Source organism: Geotrypetes seraphini, chromosome 5, assembly GCF_902459505.1.
Source record: "Geotrypetes seraphini chromosome 5, aGeoSer1.1, whole genome shotgun sequence".
Classification (NCBI taxonomy): Eukaryota; Metazoa; Chordata; class Amphibia; order Gymnophiona; family Dermophiidae; genus Geotrypetes; species Geotrypetes seraphini.
The window spans coordinates 250,456,164-250,479,042 of NC_047088.1; the positions used below are offsets into that span (position 1 = coordinate 250,456,164).

At 47.3% G+C, this 22,879-nt stretch overlaps 1 protein-coding gene across 4 annotated transcripts in view; it reads left to right on the plus strand.

The window, feature by feature from the left end:
• The window catches only part of HSPBAP1 (HSPB1 associated protein 1), a 116,417-nt gene that overhangs the window by 50,289 nt on the left and 43,249 nt on the right, over window positions 1-22,879 (plus strand). For all 4 annotated transcript variants that reach the window (XM_033944634.1, XM_033944635.1, XM_033944633.1 and 1 more), the window contains exon 3: window positions 9,002-9,186. In XM_033944634.1, coding sequence (XP_033800525.1) covers window positions 9,002-9,186 — 185 coding nt within the window. The remainder of the gene's footprint in view (window positions 1-9,001; window positions 9,187-22,879) is intronic.

Genomic DNA, 22,879 nt, shown 5'->3' on the forward strand with positions numbered 1-22,879 from the left:
AACAAACATATTATGGGCCCTGGTAATGCAATTTTTAGAAACAGAGCTCATTTGGGTTTCTTATGACAAAGAGTGTGGAGGCTTGTCATGACATTATGGTTTCTTATTTTTAACTACTTTTGTGAATATTTCTGTAATTGTTCTTTCACATTAGAACATGAAGTGTAAGTTGTGTAGATCAGTGAAACATACTCTTATTGTAATTCAAAATTTACAAGGGTATGAAAACATAGAAATTATAAAGGTACTGTATTCTGTTGTGGCCCTCATTTGCTAAGCAAAGCCTTGTGCTACAATTATTTTATGATAAAATACCAGTTATGTTTAGACACCCAGCCAGGGACTCTGGTTGTCAGTTTTTGCACGAATAACAGTAATTGTTTGTGAAAGAAGTACATGATTAATAGGCAGCTACATAGAGAGTAATGACATTCTTTAGAAATAGTTCCCTGTTTCATCCTTTCTGCCCTGAGTCGATATCTTCTGCATGTGACATCACAACCTGTTCTAGGGCAGCAGATTATATCACTAACAACCGCTGAAAGAAATAAAAAAGAATATTTCTAATAATAATACTTACTATTTATGAAGCACTGCTGAATATGTCTTTGTACCAGAGAGCTTACAGTAAGTGGGTTCCTGAGGAAATAGGAGATAGTGAGTAGTCTCAACGAGTGTCAGTAGCAGAAGCGGGATTTGAACTCTGGCTTCGCAGATTCTCTAAATCAGTGGTTCTTAACCTTGTTGGAGGTACTGAACCCCACCAGTTTCATATGCGTGTTCACCGAACCCTTTATTGGAAAAATAAAATATGATTTTTACAAATTCAAAACATAGGTATACAGTGAGGGAAAAAATAATATCAATTTTGAAAACAAAAAAGTTCTCCTATATTTTGAATAATAATAACATAATAATGAAATTTACTGCAAATCGGTGTGACTTCTGCTGTTGATTGATAGATCAAGAAACCGAGTCCACGATCAGTCTTGATCAAAATCACTGAATAACTGATAGATGATTGAACGTGACTGAAGCGCTATATGAGTCGGAGGTGTGTTTTGACCTCCGCCGAACCCGCGAGACTGACTCACCGAACCCCTGGGGTTCGGTCGAACCCAGGTTAAGAACCACTGCTCTAAATGAATGGTACAGAGAATAATTTGTCTCTTTTCTAGACCTTCAGATGGTAGTTGCCAGACCAGATCCAATCGCCTTCAAGTTGGATCCGAGTCACATCATCAATGACCCATTGAAAATTTTATATTAAATAACTATTTGCACCAAATGTTTCATCTAACAGTTCATTGATGTTGAATCGAAAAGGTACAATAACCATTACTTATCTGAGATATGTTAATATTCAGCCATTTCAGTGATTGCTGCACATAATGCTTCAGAGAGCTCCAATTGTTTAGATCGGTGTTCTTCAACCTTTTTACACCTATGGAATGGTGGAAATAAAAGAATTATTTTGTGGACCGGCAAACTACTAAGACTGAAATTAAAAAAAACCATTTCCACCCTGTCTCCGCAAACTATCTGATCCCATCCGCGCAAGCCTCAGTTATGATTTTATATTGAACGTATTTTATTAAAGTATAAAAAGAAACAGTATTCTGTACAATTGTCATTTTATAAATACAAATAATACAGAGCAAGGATCAACAAAATCCCTGTCTCCCCTCCCCTTCACATATATCCCCTCTACTATCAAGAAAACTGAATAAGCCAAATTATTACAGAATGCTACACAGAAATATCATGCTAACAGAATACCGCAGTCACCATGACAGGAATAGTGTTAGGGGAGTGCAACTAGGGCAACTGCCCCCTGGTCAGTGAGAGCCCTAAGCCAGATGGAAGCTAAAGAAGCACTGCCTGGGCTTTGCAGTACCCAGTTACGTCTAACACCAGCTCTAGCAAAATAGAAATAAAATTATTTTTTTCTACCTTTTGTTGTCTCTGGTTTCTGCTTTTATCTTCTTTTCACTCCCTTCCAGTGTCTGCCCTCTCTGTTTCTTCAATCCAGCATCTGCCCCTTCCATCCACTGTCTGCCCTCTCCCCCTTCCATATGGTATCTGCCTTCTTTCTATGCCCCTCTCCCCTTTACATTCAGCCTACGCCCCTCTCTCCTTTTTACATGATTCATTCTGCTCTCTTCATTTTTATCACTCCTACACCAGATCTAGCATCTTTGTCCCCCTCTCCTTATGTCTCTGCTGACCCCCTTCCCAGCATCAATCTCTCTACTTTCTCACTCCTCCGTCTCTCCCCTTTCCCTCATCTGATCTCTCCATTCCACCCTGACCCCTTCTCCTCTAATCTCCTTGCCAGCTGTTTCCTTTGTCCAGTAGTAACTCTCTTCCCTTCCCTTCTTCCTTCCCAGCAGCATCTCTCCTTCTCCCTCTCTCCCTCCAGGTTAAGTAGCAGCTCTCCCTTTATTTTCCCTTGCCCAGCAGCTTCCCAGCCTCCAACAGTGGTTTCCTCCCCTTTCCTCTGCTCCCCTCCCGGCAGCTCTCAGTACTTGCCTGCAGCAGCGCAGCGATTCACTTAGGCAGCCTTGGGTCCTTTGATGGGTCACGCCGCCTCTGAGGAAAGAAGAAGTTGCATCATCAGAGGCGAGCCGCAACTCAGCAAAAGCCCCAAGGCTTCTGAAGTGAATCACTGTGCTGCTGCAGGCAAGTACTGAATCGGGCCCCCTAATCTCGCTGGCCCTGCACGGACTGGCAGGAAATTTCAGTACGTCAATCTTGCCGGCCCAGTGCAGACCAGCAGGAATTTTCTGCGGACCGGCACCGGTCTGCAGACCGGCGGTTGAAGAACACTGGTTTAGATCACTTCCATTACTTCCGACATAACGTTATGTTTTGTCTATGTGTATGTGTGTGTGTGTGGGGGGGGGGGCTGCATCAGGGAAGCACCTTATTCTGCATTTAAACACAGATATTCCTACTCATTCGCAGCCCAGTGACAATGTGACTCAGATTCAACTTGAAGGTGATTGGATCTGGTCTTGCAACTGCCATCTGAAGGTCCAGAAAAGAACCAAAAGAAGTATGAGAAGAGACTGGAAGACCTAAATATGTATACTCTGAAGGAGAGGAGGGACAGAGGAGATATGATACAGACATTTAAATACATGAAAGGCATTAATATAGAGCCAAATCTTTTCCAGAGAAGAAAAAATGGTAAAACTGGAGGGCATAATTGAGTTCACAGGGAGGAAGACTTAGGAGCAGTGTTAGGAAATTCTTCTTCACGGAGAGGGTGGTAGACGCCTGGAATGACCCTCCTGAGGGAAGTGGTGATGGAATTCAAAAAAGCATGGGATAAAAATAGAGGATCTCTAATTAGAAAATGAAGGATGTAAATTAAAAAACTAAGGCCGGTATTGGACAGACTTGCATGGTCTGTGTTCCATATATGGTGATTCGGTGTAGAATGGGCTGGGGTGGGCATCAATGGGAACTCCACTAGTATGGAACAGGAGGATGTTACTGGCCTGACTTTACGGTAGATGTCCTGCAAACAACGGGATGGTTAGATAGGCTGGAGTGAGCTTGAAGGGCAACATCAGCATTTGGAACCTAGGACAATACCAGTCTTTACAGCCTATGGCCCAGAAATATCAAAGAAGAGACAAGTTAATGTAATCATGTATATTTTAATGAGTATAACTTATGGGCAGACTGGATGGACCGTTCAGGTCTTTATCTGCTGTCATTTACTATGTTACTATAAAATATTCTCTGTACCGTTCATTTAGGGCAGGGTTGCTCAAGTCCAGTCCTCGAGATCTACTGGCAGGCCAGGTTTTCAGAATATCCACGATGAACATACATGAGAGAGATTTGCATACCAAGAAGGCAGTGCAGGCAAATCTCTCATACATATTCATTGTGGATATCCTGAAAACCTGGTCTACCAGTAGATCTCGAGGACTGGACTTGGGCAGCCCTGATTTAGGGTGTCACGATTTTGATGGTCAGAATTGTGAAGTGTAGATGATCACCTATTTGAGGTCCTTCTCAGATTCTCAGCACATTGCAGTAACAACTAGGCCACTCCCTCTTCCTGGGACAGGTTTGGCTTGATTTGAGTTTTTCATTTGTAATGTTTTACTCTGCTTTTCCCAGTAATAGGGGAAAAATGTATGTGAGAGTGCGTGCCTATTTATTTCTTTGCACTTATGTACTGTGGTTCCATGAGCCAGTCCCTATGGTTTAACAAAACAGACAATGCACAAAGAATGCTAGACAATGAAAACAAGAGTACTCACTCAACCCATTCCCCAACCCACTTCACCACCTACTAAGTAAAAGCTCATTAATACAGATGTTTCTTTTAATTTGTAAAGATATATATTGAAAAATAGTGCAACTGAAATAAGCACTAATCGCATCAACAAATATACCTCTACAGCAGGGGTCTCAAAGTCCCTCCTTGAGGGCCGCAATCCAGTTGGGTTTTCAGGATTTCCCCAATGAATATGCAAGAGATCTTGGTGCATGCACTGCTTTCAATGCATATTCATTGGGGAAATCCTGAAAACCCGACTGGATTGCGGCCCTCAAGGAGGGACTTTGAGATCCCTGCTCTACAGCATAGACTGAAATATTGTACTATATGACAAGCAAGTCATTTGTCAGCATAGAAAGGAAACATAAGAATTGCCATCTCCGGATCAGACCCTGGGTCCATCAAGTCCAGTGATCCGCACACACGGAGGCCCCGCCAGGTGTACCCTGGCATAGTTTTAGTCCCCATATCACTGTATGCTTCTCAAGGGAGATGTGCATCTAATTTACCCTTAAATCCTAGAACGGTGGATTCTGCAATTACTTCCTCTGGGAGAGCATTCCAGGTGTCCACCACTCGCTGCATGAAACAGAACTTCCTGATATTCGTCCTGGACCTGTCCCCCCTCAGCTTCAGTCTATGTCCTCTTGTCCGTGTCACACTGGACATTGTAAATAACTGCTTTCCCTGCTTCATTTTGTCGAATCCTTTCAGTATTTTGAAAGTCTCGATCAGATCCCCTCGCAGTCTCCTCTTCTCAAGGGAGAACAACCCCAGTCTCCTAAGTCATTCCTCGTAGTCCAGGTTCTCCATACCTTTCATTAGCTTTGTTGCTCGTCTCTGCACCCTCTCTAGCAGTTTTATATCCTTCTTTAAGTATGGAGACCAATGCTGGTCGCAGTATTCCAGGTGCAGTCTGACCATGGCTCTGTAGAGCGGTATTATAACTTTCTCTGATCTACTCGTAATTCCCTTCTTTATCATGCCTAGCATTCTATTTGCTTTCTTCGCTGCCGCCACACATTGCGCTGACGGTTTCAGGGTCCTATCTATCAGTACACCCAGGTCCTTTTCCTGTTCGGTCTTTCCCAGAGTTACACCTGACATACTATACTTGTGATCTTTATTTTTTTCTGCCTAAATGCATCACTTTGCATTTTTCCACATTAAAATTCATCTGCCATTTATCTGCCCACTTCTCCAATTGATTCAAGTCGCTCTGGAGTTCCTCGCTGTCCTTCTGCGATCTGATTGCCCGGCATAGCTTTGTGTCGTCTGCAAACTTGATGATTTCACTGGATGTTCCTTCTTCCAGGTCATTTATGAAAATATTAAATAAGATGGGTCCAAGTACTGAGCCCTGGGGTACACCGCTAGTCACTTTTTCCCATTCTGAGAACTTCCCATTTATGCCCACTCTCTGTTCTCTAGCCATTTGCCTATCCATCTTAGTATATCTCCCTCTATTCCATGGCCTTGTAATTTCCTGAGAAGTCTTACATGTGGAACCTTGTCGAACGCTTTCTGAAAGTCCAAGTATACAATATCCACCGGTTCTCCACTATCAATTTGTCTGTTCACTGTCTCAAAAAATTGAAGTAGGTTCGTCAAACATGATTTCCCTTTCCTGAAGCCATGTTGACTGGCTCTCATCAGGCTGTGTGTGTCTAGGTGCCGGACTATGCTATCTTTGATCAGCGCCTCAACCATCTTTCCAGGGACAGACGTGAGACTTACAGGTCTGTAGTTGCCTGGCACTCCTCTCGATCCTTTTTTAAATATCGGCGTGACGTTCGCTATCTTCCAGTCATCTGGTATCTGTCCTGTTTTGATTGTCAGATTGGCAAGTTTTTGCAATAGTTCTCCGATTTCAAATTTCAGTTCTTTTAGGACTCTCGGATGAATTCCATCCGGTCCAGGAGATTTATCACTTTTAAGTTTGTCGATCTGGTGGTAAATGTGGTCCAAGTCCACTTCTACTGTGGTGAGGCTGTCCTGTACGACTCTCTTGAACACTTTCACTGTGTCAGGTATTGTTGCGGTGTCTTCCTTTCTAAAGACAGACGCAAAGAAGGAATTCAGTCTGTCTGCAATTTGTTTGTCATCCTTAACGTACCCTTTTCCTCCCAGATCGTCCAGCGGTCCCACCGCCTCCCGTGCGGGTTTTTTCCCTTTTACGTATCTAAAAAAGGGCTTGAAATTTTTGGCCTCTCGCGCTATTTTCTCCTCGTAGACCTTTTTGGCAACCCTCACCGCCTTGTGACATTTTTTCTGATCATCTCTATGTTTGTTCCAAGCTTCGGATATTTTTGTGCGTTTCCACATCTTAAAGGAGTCCTTCTTTTCATTTATGGCTTCCTTCACCTCTTTGGTAAGCCACGCCGGCTCTCTTTTGCCTTTGGTTTTCTTTACTTTGGACATCTGCGGAATGTAGAGGCTTTGTGCTTCCGTGATAGTATTTTTCAGTAGGAACCATGCCTATTCCATTGTTATGACTTTGCTCATCTTTTTCTTGATCCGTTTTTTCACCATGGCTCTCATGCTGTCATATCTTTCCCTTTCCCAACATCAAGTTTGAAGTTGATCATGTTGTGATTGCTCGTCCCCAGCGGGACCGTGACTTCTACTTCCTTTGCCGTACCCGTAATGCCATTTAAGACCAAGTCCAAGGTGACGATTCCTCTCGTCGGCTCTACTACCATCTGTTCCAGGAAGCAGTCCCCTAGCACTTCCAGGAACTTTGCCTCCTTGCCACAGTTGGAGGTTCCCAGGTCCCAGGCACTGAGATCATCAGCTTAAAGAGGAGAAGGGCTTATCATGATAATGCTAGAGACACTAGGGAGCATAAGAACATAAGAATTGCTGCTGCTGGGTCAGACCAGTGATCCATCGTGCCCAGCCGTCCGCTCACGCGGTGGCCCTCTGGTCAAAGACCAGTGCCCTGAGACTAGCCCTACCTGCGTACGTTCTGGTTCAGCACGAACTTGTCTAACTTTGTCTTGAATCCCTGGAGGGTGTTTTCCCCTATGACAGACCTGTAGCTGGATTGGCAGAGGGCGAGAACAGAACAGGCCTCAAAGAGAGAAAGCTGCTAGAAGGGAGCAAGATCTCCCAGGGGAGTATCCAGAGTGGCTGCAATTTACCTGGATACAGAAGGAAGAGAAAGCGTGGGCAGTAAGACAGAAGCCAGCTGGGTGAAAGGCAGAGTCTAGAGCCCAGGAGCCACACACAAGGGAAGGAAAAAGAGAGGAAGTGATGGATGCAGGGGTGGAGGGGAAGATTTAAAATATTGCATGTATGAGACAGAGAGAAACTCTGAGATGCTGGCTCAGTACTGCTACTTATCACTTATATAGTGCTGAAAGGCATACGCAGCACTGTACATTTTGACATTTGTAGAGGGTCCCTGCTCGGAAGAGCTTACAATCTAACTTGGCCAGACAGACATGACATAGAGGATTGGGATCAGAACCCAAGGTGAGAGGAGTTAGGAGTCGAAAGCAATCCCAAAGAGGTGCGCTTTTTTGCGCTTTTAACTGGTAGGGGAAGTATAGAAATACGACGGCAGATAAAAGCCAAATGGTCCATCTAGTCTGCCCAGCCACAGCATCCAATATCGTCTATTCTCCCTAAGAGATCCCACATGCCTGTCCCATGCTTTCTTGAATTCAAACACAGTCTTTGTCTGTGCAGGTAAGCCAAATTTGAGCTTCCAGTTTTGGTTTATGAGCTGTAGATACTGAAAGTAGCCACTTTTGTCAGTCTGCATGTACCCCTCGCATCGGATTCTCCAGTTCCGGAAAAAGTACATATCCAAGTCTAATATTTTGCACAGCTTAGGGGTCCTTTTACAAAGCCGCGCTAGCGGTTTTATCGCACGCACCAGATTAGCGCGTGCTAACCGGAAATCTACCGCCTGCTGAAAAGGAGGCGGTAGAGGCTAGCGCGTGTGGCAATCTATTCCGTGTGTTAAGGTACTAGCGCGGCTTTGTAAAAGGAGCCCTTAGTTTAAGACCTTAGGCCAACGCATACATAATATTTCATGGAATTCTGAGTTGATTGACTGGGGACATGTTTCAAAATTGAACCACTAGATACGAAACGATGCACAAATAATTCATATGTTTCAAAATTGAACCACTAGATACGAAACGATGCACAAATAATTCAGGCTTTTTCCACTATCCTGGAACTCCTCTAATCCCAACACCACCAGATCCACTCAAAAATTCAAACTATCCTTCCCCTCTTTAAAAGGCATATCCCATGCAGGAAAATTAGGGACTTCCCTCTTCTTCAGGATCACCGAACTCTGGAACAGCTTTACTACCCCGCTTCGAAGCCTGACCTCCCTCCAACTCTTCCGAAAACATTTGAAAACTTGGCTTTTCTCTAAAATGCAATGACCCCTCCCTCATCGATATACAAAGTCCCTCTAAACTTCTCTCTCTAAGTCCTTCTACTTTTCATTGTAGTTCCTTTCTATACCAACTCCTGTAAACCGTGTCGAGCTCTACTTCTGTGGAGATGATGCGGTATACAAACTTAAGGTTTAGTTTAGTTTAGGCTAGTGCCCTAACACATCTTTACAACTCCCCCCCTCCCCCAAGTAACTCTGTGCACATGGCAGAGTCACCAGCTTGTTTGATTGATTTTACTATCCATGTAATATGCAAATAATGTTGACTTTATTTGCAGCCCCTCTGTTTGAAACGCAGTGCAGTTATGTGCAAGCAACACTGGAAGAGTTCATGGCTTGGAGTTGTGCACAGTCCTCTAGCTCTTCTGGACCATTCGGTTCTTATGATTCTTCTGAATATTGGGCTTATGCAGACTACAAATATATGTCCATTCTCTTTGAAGATCACACAGAAAGGCTACAGGTAAGAAATTATATTGCACAGCTTAAGCTAGAAAAGAGCCAATGAGTTTACCCAGAGTATACCCAGAGTTACTGTATATACGTGAATATAAAATGAGATTTTGGGGCCCCAAAATGGGAGTTTCATCTTATATTCAAGGTCAGTACCCACCCTCCCAGACTTGTTGCAGGCCTCCGCTGGCCTATCATATGACCTAGTGGGCTGGGACAGGAGAGACCCATCCCGTGTTCTGTCCTGGCCGACTCCGACAATTTTTTTTTTTTTTTACCTCCCTTTCACATCCCCCCGCGTACCTTTTTGAATCCCTGGTGCTCCAACAGTGTACCAGTCAGGAACGAGCTTTCTGTGCTCCTGTCCCGTGCTGAGCCCCTCCACGAATGGCTGCCTCAAGTTCTCGTGGCCCAGCGGTGTACCAGCCAAGAGCGAGCTTTTTGCACTCCTGCCTGGCCCTGAGCCACTCCCTGAATTGCTGCCGCCAGTTCTCGCGGGACTCATAGTAGGCAAAACGTGGGTGTACTCTGGTATGGCGTGCCAAGTTTACACTTAAATTTTGCCAGAAATTGATTTTATTTTCATTTTTATTTAAAGTATTAGTATTTCTTAAGATTTTTTTCTGGTTGCTTGAGGGTCCTGGTTAACAGATTTCCTGTAATTTAACATTAGTACAAAAGATATAATGTAACGAATGTAATTGTATGAATGTTTTAGAGCCATGTAGGTCTGTCCTGTTTTAAATGGAGTTCTTTTCTATATTTTGTACCGTATTTTTTGCTCCATAAGACGCACTTTTTCCCACCCAAAAGTGGGTGGAAATCTCGGTACATCTTATGAAGCGAAGGTACCAATTTTGTTACCCTCCCCCCGTACTATGGTAAAACCCACCCGCTGCCACCGCACTTCCGAAAATCTCGGCAAGAGGGAGAATTAGAAGGCCTTGAGCATGCGCAGATGCATGCTCAAGGCCCAGCAGAAGGAGGAAGTTCTTCAAGCGGCACCGGCACATCCTGTGGGCTGCCAGATGGGAGGTAAGTTTCAAGTTGTTTGGGGGGGGAAGTAGCGCCGCTGGCCTTGGTGTGGGGGGGAACGTATCAAGCGAGTTTCCATTATTTCCTATGGGGAAACTTGCTTTGATATACGAGTATTTTGGTTTACGAGCATGCTTCTGGAACGAATTATGCTCGTAAACCAAGGTTCCACTGTAATGTATAAAATACAAAGGACCCAACATGGGCTGTGTTTTGGTAAAATAAAAATGCCTTCATCAGGAGTCTTATACGGTCAGAAGAACATAAGAATTGCCGCTTCTGGGTCAGACCAGTGGTCCATTGTGCCCAGCAGTCTGCTCATGCGGCGGCCCTTAGGTCAAAGGAACTTGTCTAACTTTGTCTTGAATCCCTGCAGGGTGTTTTCCCCTATAACAGCCTCTGAGTCTTTGGCTTTCTTAAATATAAAAACACAAAAGTCACAAAAAATCCAAGTAGCAAACAGCACAGCACACAAGCCTCCAGTGTAGGCTGGTGTCATGTAAAGATTGTTTTGCAGTACAGGTCCTCTCTGAATAGAAACATAGAAACATAGAAATAGACGGCAGATAAGGGCCACGGCCCATCTAGTCTGCCCACCTTAATGACCCTCCCCTACCTTTCTCTGTGAAGAGAACCCACATGACGATCCCATTTTGTCTTAAAATCGGGCACGCTGCTGGCCTCAATCACCTGAAGTGGAAGACCATTCCAGCGATCCACCACTCTCTCGGTGAAAAAGTACTTTCTGGTGTCACCGTGCAGCTTCCCTCCCCTGAGTTTCCATGGATGCCCTCTTGTAGCCGTGGGACCTTTGAAAAAGAAGATATCTTCTTCCACCTCGATACGGCCCGTGAGATATTTGAACGTTTCGATCATGTCTCCCCTATCTCTGCGTTCCTCGAGAGAGTATAGCCGCAACTTATCCAGCCGTTCCTCGTACGGGAGGTCCTTGAGTCCTGAGACCATCCGGGTGGCCATTCGCTGGACCGACTCCAGTCTCAGCACATCTTTGCGGTAATGAGGCCTCCAGAATTGGACACAGTATTCCAGATGGGGTCTCACCATGGATCTATACAATGGCATAATGACTTCAGGCTTATGATTGACGAAACCCCTACGTATACACCCTATGATTTGTCTAGCCTTAGATGAAGCCTGTTCCACTTGATTGGCAGTCTTCATGTCTTCACTGATGATCACCCCTAAGTCCCGTTCTGCTACAGTCCTTGCTAGGATCTCGCCATTAAGGGTGTAAGTTTTGCATGGATTTTGGCTGCCAAGGTGCATGACTTTGCATTTTTTGGCATTGAAACCTAGTTGCCAGATCCTAGACCAGCGCTCCAATAGGAGTAGGTCGTGCTTCATATTGTCAGACATTGAGTTTTTGACCGTTGCACTCCTTTCTACTACATTGCATAGTTTGGCGTCATCTGCGAATAACGTTATTTTACCTCGAAGCCCTTATGCCAAGTCTCTTGAACAGGATCGGGCCCAAGACCGAGCCCTGCGGCACTCCACTGATCACCTCCGTCATTTCAGAGGGGATGCCGTTCACCACCACCTGCTGATGCCTGCCTCCAAGCCAGTTCTCAACCCATTTTGTCAAAGTGTCACCCAATCCTATAGAACTCATTTTGCTCAACAGCCTGCGATGTGGTACGCTATCGAAAGCTTTGCTGAAGTCTAAGTATACGATGTCCAGGGGCTCCCCAACATCCAGCTTCCTCGTCACCCAGTCAAAGAAGCTGATCAGGTTGGATTGGCAGGATCTCCCCATAGTAAATCCATGTTGACGGGGATCCCGTAGATTCTCCTCGTTCAGGATCGTATCCAATTGACGTTTGATTAGAGTTTCCATCAGCTTGCTCACTATTGATGTGAGACTCACCGGTCTATAGTTTGCAGCCTCCATTCTGCAACCTTTTTTGTGGAGTGGAATGACGTTAGCCGTTTTCCAGTCCAACGGGACTATACCCGTACTAAGGGAGAGATTGAAAAGCGCGGATAGTGGTTCCGCTAAGACATCACTTAACTCCCTGAGCACCCTAGGGTGTAGGTTGTCTGGCCCCATCGCTTTGTTAACCTTGAGTTTAGACAGCTCACAGTAGACACTGCCTGGCGTAAACTCGAAGCTACTAAATGGGTCTACTGAACTATCCCTTGTCTGTAGCAGAGGGCCAGATCCTGGCTCCTCGCGGGTGAAGACCGAACAGAAGTATTCGTTTAAAAGTTTAGCCTTTTCCGAGTCCGCTTCTATATAGTTCCCGTCTGGTTTCCTAAGGCGTACTATCCCGCCTGTGTTTCTGTTTCTGTCGCTAATATACCTGAAAAAGGATTTATCGCCCTTCTTGATGTTCTTCGCTAGCGTCTCCTCGTTTCGGAATTTGGCCTCTCTAACTGCTGTTTTGACGGCTCTTGCCTTGGCCAGGTAGTCTTCTCTCGAGTCCTGATTCCCTGATTGTTTGTAAGAAATGAACGCTCTTTTCTTCTCTTTTATGAGGCCCGAGATCTCCGCAGAGAACCACTGTGGCCTATTGTTCCTTCGCCGTTTACTTACTGATTTTATATATCGGTTGGTTGCCTCCTGTATGGTATCTTTCAGAGCTGACCACATTCTTCTACATTATCTGTTACCGCTTGGTTTTGTAGTGCTTGATGGATGAATTCCCCCATGCCCTCGAAGTTGGCGTCCTTGAAGCTTAGGACTTTGGTCAATGTGTTAGATTTGGCGAACCCCTTTTTGAGATTGAACCATACCATATTGTGGTCACTGGAGGCCAACGCTTCGCCCACTGAGACCTCTGTGACACTTTCGCCATTGGTAAGTAACAGGTCCAGTATTGCCTGCTCCCTTGTTGGCTCCAGTACCAGTTGTTTCAGTCTTGCTCCCTTCATAGAGTTCAATAGCCTCCTGCTGCTGCTGGATGCAGAGGAAAGTGTGTTCCAATCCACACCAGGCATATTGAAGTCACCTAACAGTACTGTATTCCCTCGCAAGGTGATATTCTCTATGTCTCCGATCAATTCCATATCCAGGTCCTCCTGTTGTCTCGGGGGTCTGTATATTACGCCAAGATACAGGCATTTGTCTTTCCCCCTGGCCAAATTTACCCAAAGGGATTCCCCTGTGTACCTGACATCTGCAATTCTGGTGACTTTAATGTCATCTTTAGTATATAGTGCTACACCTCCTCCCATCTTGTCCTCCCTGGCTACCATACAATATCTCCAGCGTGGTGGTACTGGCCCGTACTCGGTCCACAGAGGTGCTCCACTGTATCTAGCAGCAGATAAAGAATCCTCCCCTCCCTGCCTTCCCTTCCCCTCCCCCTCCTAGATGCATCTGTTCTTCCTGGTTTCTTATTGAAATGCAATACTGCAGAGCCTGATGCATTTCTAGCTTTATCTTTTGAGCGACCTGGTGTTTAAGAAAGAAGAAGAAATCTTCATTTTTTTTCCTAAGTTTGCGCTTTCCTGGTGTTTAACCTGTCTCTGGTATAATGCTTCTCTTTCCTTAATGCTCAGTCGGATGATATGTTGCCTCATAGCTTGCAAAGTATTTAGCAAGCAATTTTCAAAGCCATTTCTGTCTGTCTTTTTTTTTTTTTTTGATTGATTGATATTATTGTATGTATTACTATAATCTGCCTTGGACTGAAAGGCAAAGCAGATATGAATGTACATCTTACATTAAATTAAATCTCAAAGCAGGAGATACAGAAAGCCATGCGGTAGAGCCATGCATCGATGGCTGCCTGCACTGCTTGTACCATGGAATTACAGTGGTGCCTCGCATAACGAACGCCTCGCACAACGAACGCTGCACACAACGAACTTCATGTCTTGATTCACACAACGAACTTCGTTTCACACAACGAACTTCGTTTCACACAACGAAGTCGCCCGAGCTGCCGATGTATTGCATCCTTCCGCGCAGGCACTGCAGGCAGTCGTTAGTCACTGCGCTTAACTGCCCTCTCTCACTGTATACAGTCGTCCTTTTAAGATAAACTCAATATTTTTTATATATCATGGCTTCTAAAAAAGCAGGAAGGTGATTTCTGTTGAAATGAAACGGGAAATAATTAGAAGGAGTGAATGTGGGGTAAAACAGTGTGACCTCGTCAAAGAGTTTGGCCTCAGCAAGACCACCATTTTCACCATTTTGACAAATTTATCTTTTTTTATGTCATCTTAGCATATTTTATGCTGCAGAACAAATTATTTTTTTTAACATGTATTGTTATGGGAAAACGCATTTCACATAACGAACTTTTCGCATAACAAACTTGCTCCTGGAACGAATTAAGTTCGTTGTGTAAGGCACCACTGTACTATAAAAACGTATTGCAACAATGCAGTAACCAATGAGCATGCAAACTATATCAAATTTAAAGATGTGTATATGTTATAGAAAAAAAAAAAAAGCAGTGCACACTGCATTAGTAATCTGCAGCTCATCGCTGAAGTCTCCCTTCCTGTCAGTGGTGATGATGTCACTGGATCACGCGATGACAGGATCCATGCCCACTCACTCCTGTCTCCGTGATGCCACCTTCAAAAATGGCAATACCTGATCCTGTGCGGTGCTTCCTGGGACACACTATGTAACATAGTACCGTATTTTTCAGACCATAAGACACATATTTTCCACCCCCAAAAAGGGGGTGTGCCTTATGGACTGAATACACTATGCCCCCCCCCCCCCCGTACCTGTGCCTGTGTCTTTAGAAGAGCAAAGCACAACGCAGGAGCATGACCTTTGCGTTTCCTGCCTGGTTGTGCCGCTCCGTGATTGGCTGCATTCAGTTACTGACTGCAGCCAATCATGGAGCCGCGCAGGACCAGGCAGGAAGCGCAAAGGTCACGCTCCTGCGTTGCTCTTCTAAAGACACAGGCAGCCGTCCCAGAGACCGCGCTGGACCACCACTAAAAAAGGTACCGGGGGGGCTGTGGATGGCTTCGGACTTCTGGTGGCTGCGGGCAGCTTTGGGCTTCCCAGCACCAGATATACCAGACCACCAGAGGCATCTACTTATAGAAGAGGAAAAACCAAGAAGAAAAACATTCTGAACCAAATTTTTTTTTCTTGGTTTTTCCTCCTCTACAGGTGGATGTGTCTTATGCTCTGAAAAATACGGTAAATAATAGCAGATAAAGACCTGAACAGTCCATCCAGTCTGTCCAACAATCACAGTGATTATTTCTGGGCAATAGACCATAGAAGTCTCCCAGTACTGTCTTTAGGTTTCCACTGCCGGAGTTGCCATCCTGTCACTAGAGCTTCTATCAAAGCTCTCCCCAGCTCATCCTAAACCAAATCACCTTATATGGGACACCCAGTCCTGGCCTTATTTTCTATGTTCGTCCCACGCTTTTTTGAATTCCGTCACCTTTTTTTTTTTTAATTTATTTATAATTTTTTTCAACAGTTCTACATCCAGAACAGTTTAGGAATGGAATTTTACAATCCAATAAAGTGAATAACGAAAAAATCTTTACATCATAAACTTCCATCTTTACATCATCTACTTCCATCTAGCCCACATTATGGAAGGGCTAACTACTTTAAAAACAAAATTTTTAATACAGGAAAACAAGAACAGTATTTTCCCATACCTAGAAAAAATATAAACTTTATAATTACCCAAAATAAATCTAAAAAGGGAGAGAAAAAAAAAACTCTTCTAAACATTTAGGTGTTTCCTTATTTCTCCTCAAAAAACAAATCAGATATTTAGATCTTATGTTCTTTCATATTTAAGAAACTTTCCAGCTGAATTGAGTCCCAGAAAATATATTCTTTTTCTTGCAATTGAACTATGCATTTGCAAGGAAATCATATTTATTGCACCCCTGGCACCTTCAAAAAGTTCTTGTAGAGTTCATATTGTGGTAGAGTACCTCCTGCTGGAAGGCTTTAGCATCACACATGCTATTCTTGCATCTACCTTGAACTGAGAGAGATCTTTCTTGCTGACTTCTGCAATAAATCATTCACTGAGACAGGGACTTTAATACTCAAGATTAATTTGAATAACTCTGTGAACAGGCCGAGTGGTCATTGCCCTTCACCTCCTCACTCCCAGACTCTTCTGGTCTTCCAGGCACTGCTCTTACAACTCTTCCTGTTTTTCACATGAACTTCCTGGTCTTTTGGGCTGCCAAAGATTGTTCCAGCTTTTTCCGGTCCCTCGGGTTGGCACCGGTCACTCACTGATCACTCTGGTCATCTCCGGACATTCTGATAGCCAGTCCGTTTGGTCACCACCAGTCACTTAGTCTGGGCCCCACCAGTCATTCTGGTTGCCAGCCTCTTGGGTCCCTACCGGTCCTGAGCACCATCAGTCCCTCTGGTTTCTGGCCTGTTGGTTCCAGCCGGTCACTCTAATTCCTCTGCTGGTCATCACCGGTCTCTGACACCAGTTCATTCACACTGGTCTCTCTACCCACCATGTCAGCCCGAATTTCTCGTTACACTGGTCTTTCCACAGACCCTCTGGTCACTGGTCACTCCCTGGTAGGCAATACAGGGCAGGGTCTCTCTCTCTCTCTCTCTCTCTCTCTCTCTCTCTCTCTCTCTCTCTCTCTCTCTCTCTGGTCCTTCAGATGCTCTCTCTCAGTTCCCTCTACTGGTTATCAAGCTTTAGGGCTCTCCAAGCTGTACCAAGTAGGCAGCCTCTCTGGCAGTAGCCTTCTTTAAACCTCTAGAAGCATTATCTCTAGTTAGGCTCCACTCTGACTTGTTGCCAAAAGTATACAGACATGGTGCACACATACCAAAAAGAAAAGAGAGATAGTGGAGGTTTAAGCATTTGAATTAATTCAGTTTAAAACAACATAACTTATAATTCATGACCATTTCTTCCAATGCTTCCCTCAGATTGTGGTGGTTTTGGATGGCTGTGTAGTCCATCTGGGTGCAGCAAACAGATGGGTCTCTCTCTCTCTCTCTCTCACATACACACTCTCTCTCACTCTCACTCTTTTACACTCTCACTCTCACTCTCTGTCAATCTCTTTCTCTCTCACTCTGTCTCTCTCTTTTTCTCTCTCACTCTGTCTCTCTCACACTCACTCTCTCTCTCTCTCATACACTCTCTCTCACACACTCTCTCTCACCACTCTCTCTCTCACACTCTCTGTCTCTCTCTCACACTCTCTCTCTCTCACACTGTCTCTCCCTAACACTCTCACTCTGTTTCTCTCTCACACTCTCACTCTGTTTCTCTCTCACACTCTCACTCTGTCTCTCTCTCACACTCTCACTCTGTCTCTCTCTCTCTCTCTCACACTGTCTCTCTCTCTCTCTCTCTCTCTCGCACTCTCACTCTCTCTCATAAACCTTCCTTGCTCCTAGTTTGTTTTGGGAGGGCTAATTTTAATTAGGTCATCTGACTTATGTTCACCTTTCTTTTGCCTTGAGAGACCTAGTATCGGGTAGTCACGGGAACTGTAGTTCTCCTTGATAGCTGAATTAAACTTAACATTCCCAGGTATGAAGTGAATTTAATTAGATGATTCAGGCATTCCTGTTGTGAGCAAACCCCTGTTTACTTACCACAATATAGACTCTGCACTTAGAATGCTTAAGGACACTAATACTGGATAGTCAATTTCACTAACCTCTTTATGGCTTTGGCTCCCAGAGCAACTATAAGGGTGGTGGGACAATTCTTCAGCTCTGCAGTTACCCTGATTGACAGTACCCTATCCTGTCAACCAGTCACTCTATTCTTGAGTGCTGACTAGAGAGTTGCGCGGGGACAGAAATCCCACCCGTTGCCGCCAAAGTCCCACCCGTCCCCACCCGTCCCCGCGAGGAATCCCTCCTTCCATAGCAAAGCAGCAGATGAATCCAGAGACTAGTGGGTATAGCTCACATCGACCAGCAGGTGGAGATAGAGAACTGATTAACAGTTGGCCTTAAAGGCTGGTGTTCCTTCAGTTAATTCAGTTTTGCTCTATCTCCCAGCAGGGTTGGAGCTATCCTTCTAGCTCCTGGTCTCTGCCTGCTGCAGGATAGATGGAGGTGGTGTTCTGTTAGGATTCCTCTGTTGAGACTAGTTCTCTTCAGTAGGTGGGGGTGCCTGGCTGATTGGTGCCGGCTTTGGGAGGTACACCTGGGCCCTCCCAGGTCCCTGCTCCACCCTCCCCTCCGTTGGATAGAGGGGTTCCTTTCCAGGTGCAGGATAGTGGCTGGCTGCTTCATTCCAGTATAAAAAAAAAAAAAAAAAAATATACACAGCCTGCCTGCTAGTACTGAGCCGGGCAGTGGTTAACGCGGCTTCCAGTACGTTTGACCAACGATGGCCTGGCTTCGGGGGTAAGCGGCGGACCGGGTGAGTGTTGGCTTTGCCTTTTTTTGAGTGGAGTCGCGTTTCCCGGGTGCCGGGCGTATTAGTGGGCGGAGTCGTCTGCCGCCGGCGTTCGCCGCGTGTGTTCAAAAAAAAAAAAAAAAAAAAAAAACCCCGCGTCGGAGCTTTTTGGCAGGCCGAGGGGGGATGGCTGAAGAGGCTGGTCAGATGTGTTCGCGCTGCGGGAAGCGCCGAACACGAGCGGGGCCGTGCTCTGCCGGGTGCTTGGAAGCACCGGCAGACGACCCGTTTTTGGCGGCTTGTGAGGCGGCCATGTCCCGGGTACGGGACTCTTGCGCAATGTCCCCGCCGCTCGGAGTCGATGCTGGATTCCTGCAGGACTCGGCCACGGAGGACAAACGTGAGGCGGCGGGGGAACAGGCGAGAGCGCTGGTGGCCGGCGCGGCCCCTCCCCTCGGCTCGGAGCAGGGCGGGGGAGTGCCTCTTAGTTGGGGTGCATTTTCACCTGAATTTGTTATGTTGCTCCATCAGGCATTTCAATTGCAGCGCTCGCAGCCTACCCAGCCGAGGCTGGGGGCCGGGCAGGCCCTTGCGGTACCCTCTACCTCTAAGGGGGGGGAGGGGACAGAGGATAGGCCCTCGGCAGGGGCGGCAGGATCCCCAGGGCAGTTGCAGGGGGCCAAGAAACGCAGGCTAGTGTCTGCGGAGGCGGGGGATATTTTGCCCAGATCTCCTTTTTCCCTGCCTGAGTCATTGGAGGAAGGGGAGCTCTTGGATTGGGACGCGGAGAGTATCCCGGGTAGAGAGGGGGATGACCCTACGGCTATCCGGTTGTTCCATAGAGAGGAGCTTTCTTCTTTTATTACTAAAGCTTTGCAAAGTTTGAACATTGCTCAGGAAGATGCCACGGGGTCCGGTAACCCCCTGATGGCAGGTACCCGTAGGCCGTCGAAAGCCTTTCCGGTCCATGAGGCCATGCAGGAGCTAATCTCGGCGCAATGGGAGGCGCCGGAGGCCAGTTTGCGGGTGGCAAGGGCCATGAGGCTCTTGTATCCGGTCGTCCCGACCGAATTGGACAGGTTTAGATTGCCTAAGGTGGACGCTCTGGTGGCGGCAGTGACTAAAAGAACTACCTTGCCGGTAGAAGGGGGCGTGACACTTAAGGATGCACAGGATAGAAAGGTTGAAGCCTCCCTAAAGATGTCCTTTGAAGTGGCTGCAGTTACCTTACAGGCCGCAATATGCAGTTCTTACGCGGCGCGAGCTTGTCTGCAGTGGTCACAAGGGATGACCGATAATTTGCTGGAGTGTGGAGGTTCTATCCCTTCGGAACTAGCTGATTTGGAGTCCGGCTTGGCTTATTTGGCGGACTCCTTGTATGATATTATTCGGGCGTCTGCAAAACAGATGGCTCTGTCTGTGGTTTCCCGCAGGTCCTTGTGGCTCCGTCATTGGGCAGCCGATGCAGCATCCAAGCTACGGCTGGTGAGACTTCCATTTAAAGGGGGTTTATTGTTTGGAACGGAGTTGGAGAAACTGGTCAAGGATTTTGGGGATACCAAAACGCAGCGTTTGCCGGAGGACAGGGCTAGGCCTCCGGTAAGGGCCGCATCGTCTAGGCCGCGTTTCCGGGATGTTAGGCGGGCCAGGGCTGGTAAGCCTTTTTCCAGGTCTGCATCTGGCCCGTTTTCTGCTTCGAGACCTCGGTTTCAGCAGAGAAGTTCCTTTCGGACGGCGAGACCCTCTTCCGGGCAGTCAGCCCGTACCCCCGCCAGTCGCCCTCCACAATGACGGGGGCTTGGCTCCCTCCGCCCTGCCCTTAGGGGGTCGGCTTTCGGCATTCCGGGCGGAGTGGGCCAAAGTCACGTCCGACCAATGGGTATTGGACATTGTTCGCGAAGGGTACAAATTAGAATTCGCCGCTCCCGTCGTAGATTCTTTCTTGGTGTCCCCGTGCCGTGGTGCGGCCAAGGGAGCAGAGGTCCGCAGGACACTGCAGGGGCTGCTCGATCTGGGGGCGGTGGTACCGGTGCCCCCAGAAGAGGTAGGCCGCGGTTTCTATTCCCTGTACTTCATTGTACCCAAGAAGGGGGGGTCCTTCAGACCAGTACTGGATCTCAAAGGGGTCAACAGATTCCTCAGCGTGCGCCATTTCCGAATGGAAACGGTGCGCTCGGTGATTGCGGCGGTGAGACCAGGAGAGTTCCTCACGTCTCTCGATCTCAAGGAGGCGTACCTCCATATTCCGATATGGCCTCCGCACCAGCGGTATCTGCGGTTTGCGATTCTGGGCCAACATTTTCAGTTTCGGGCTATGCCCTTTGGCCTGGCGACGGCCCCCCGCACATTTTCCAAGGTCATGGTGGTGGTAGCCGCTTTTCTACGCAAGGAAGGGATTCGGGTACACCCTTACTTGGACGATTGGTTGATACGCGCCTCTTCCCGGCAGGAGAGTCGGGCGGTGACGCAGAGAGTGATCGCTCTCCTTCAGTCGTTGGGGTGGATTGTCAACTTTCCCAAGAGTGTTTTGGCCCCTTCGCAGTCTTTGGTGCATCTGGGGGTAAGGTTCGATACGGCTCTGGGGAAGGTGTTTCTACCCCGAGATCGGGGGGAGAAATTGCAGGCTCAAATTCGCCTCCTGCTCGGGTCACCCAGACCTCGCGTTTGGGATTATGTACAGGTGCTGGGCTCCATGGTGGCGACTCTGGAGGTGGTTCCCTGGGCCCGGAGCCACATGAGGCCCTTACAGCAGTCTCTGCTCTCTCGCTGGTCTCCAGCTTCTCTGAACTACAATGTCCGTCTCCAGTGGAGTCCTCGAGCAGCTCACAGCATGCGCTGGTGGCTCCAGGACTTGCATCTTTGGAGGGGCATGCCGTTGGCCACACCGGATTGGGTGGTAGTGACAACGGATGCCAGCCTGCAGGGCTGGGGAGCCCACTGCATGCAGACGTCAGTGCAGGGAATTTGGTCTTCCCAGGAGGCTCAATGGCCCATAAACTTGCTGGAGTTAAGAGCGATCAGGTTAGCGCTGCGGGCGTTTCAGGCCCGAGTTCACGACAGACCGACCAGGATCTTGTCGGACAGTGTCACGGCGGTCGCGTATGTCAATCGGCAAGGGGGGACCCGGAGCATGCAGTTAGCCGAGGAGGCAAGTCATTTGTTTCGATGGGCAGAGATGCATGTTCCGCTTCTATCGGCGGCACACATTGCAGGGCACGAAAACGTGCAGGCGGACTTCCTCAGCAGAACTCTTCTCGATCCGGGGGAATGGGAGTTGTCGGGTCGAGCGTTCGGCCTGCTAGTCCGTCGTTGGGGGTTGCCAGAGATGGATCTCATGGCCTCTTCCCGCAATGCGAAGGTGCCTCGGTTCTTCAGCCGACGCAAGGATCAGGGATCGGAGGGGGTGGACGCATTAGCTCTCCCGTGGCCTCCGAACTCCCTTCTTTATGTATTCCCACCTTGGCCCATGATAGGGCGGGTGTTGCAACGCATCTCTCGCTTTCGAGGCAGAGTAATCCTGGTAGCTCCGGATTGGCCACGGCGGCCGTGGTACGCAGATCTGATGCTGCTGTCGGTAGGCGAGCAGGTAGCGTTCCAGGTAACTCCGGACTTGCTAACTCAGGGTCCAATATTAATGGACGATCCGGGCCGCTTTGGTCTTACGGCCTGGCTATTGAAAGGGCAAGGCTGAAGAAGAAGGGCTATTCAGAACAGGTGATTTCAACCCTGCTTAAGGCTAAGAGGATTTCAACGTCAGCCTCCTATGCGAGGGTCTGGAGAATCTTTGAGGCATGGTGCGGAAGACACGGAGTTGCGCCTTTCCATGCTTCTCTGCCGGCTATTCTTGCGTTCCTGCAGGAGGGCGTAGAGAAAGGGTTAGCATATAACTCTTTAAAGGTTCAAGTATCGGCCATTGCCTGTTACAGGGGCCGGGTGGCTCGCTCGGCTCTCGCATCACAGCCGGACGTGGTGCGTTTCCTCAAGGGGGTTCAACGTATCAGGCCGCCGGTTAAGCGAATTTGTCCAACTTGGAACCTTAAGCTCGTCCTTGGGAAATTGCAGGGGGCACCTTTTGAGCCCCTGTCAGCAGCCACGTTGAAAGATGTCACACTAAAGACAGTTTTTTTAGTGGCGATGGCTTCAGCAAGGCGAGTATCGGAGCTGCAAGCACTTTCTTGCAGGGAACCCTTTTTGCGTTTCTCGGAGACTGGGGTGACGGTGCGGACGGTGCCGTCCTTCCTGCCTAAGGTTGTTTCGTCCTTTCATGTGAACCAGAGTTTGTTCCTGCCATCCTTCAGGAAGGATGATTGGGGGAAGCGTTTTTTGTCGGTACGGCTACTGGATGTGCGC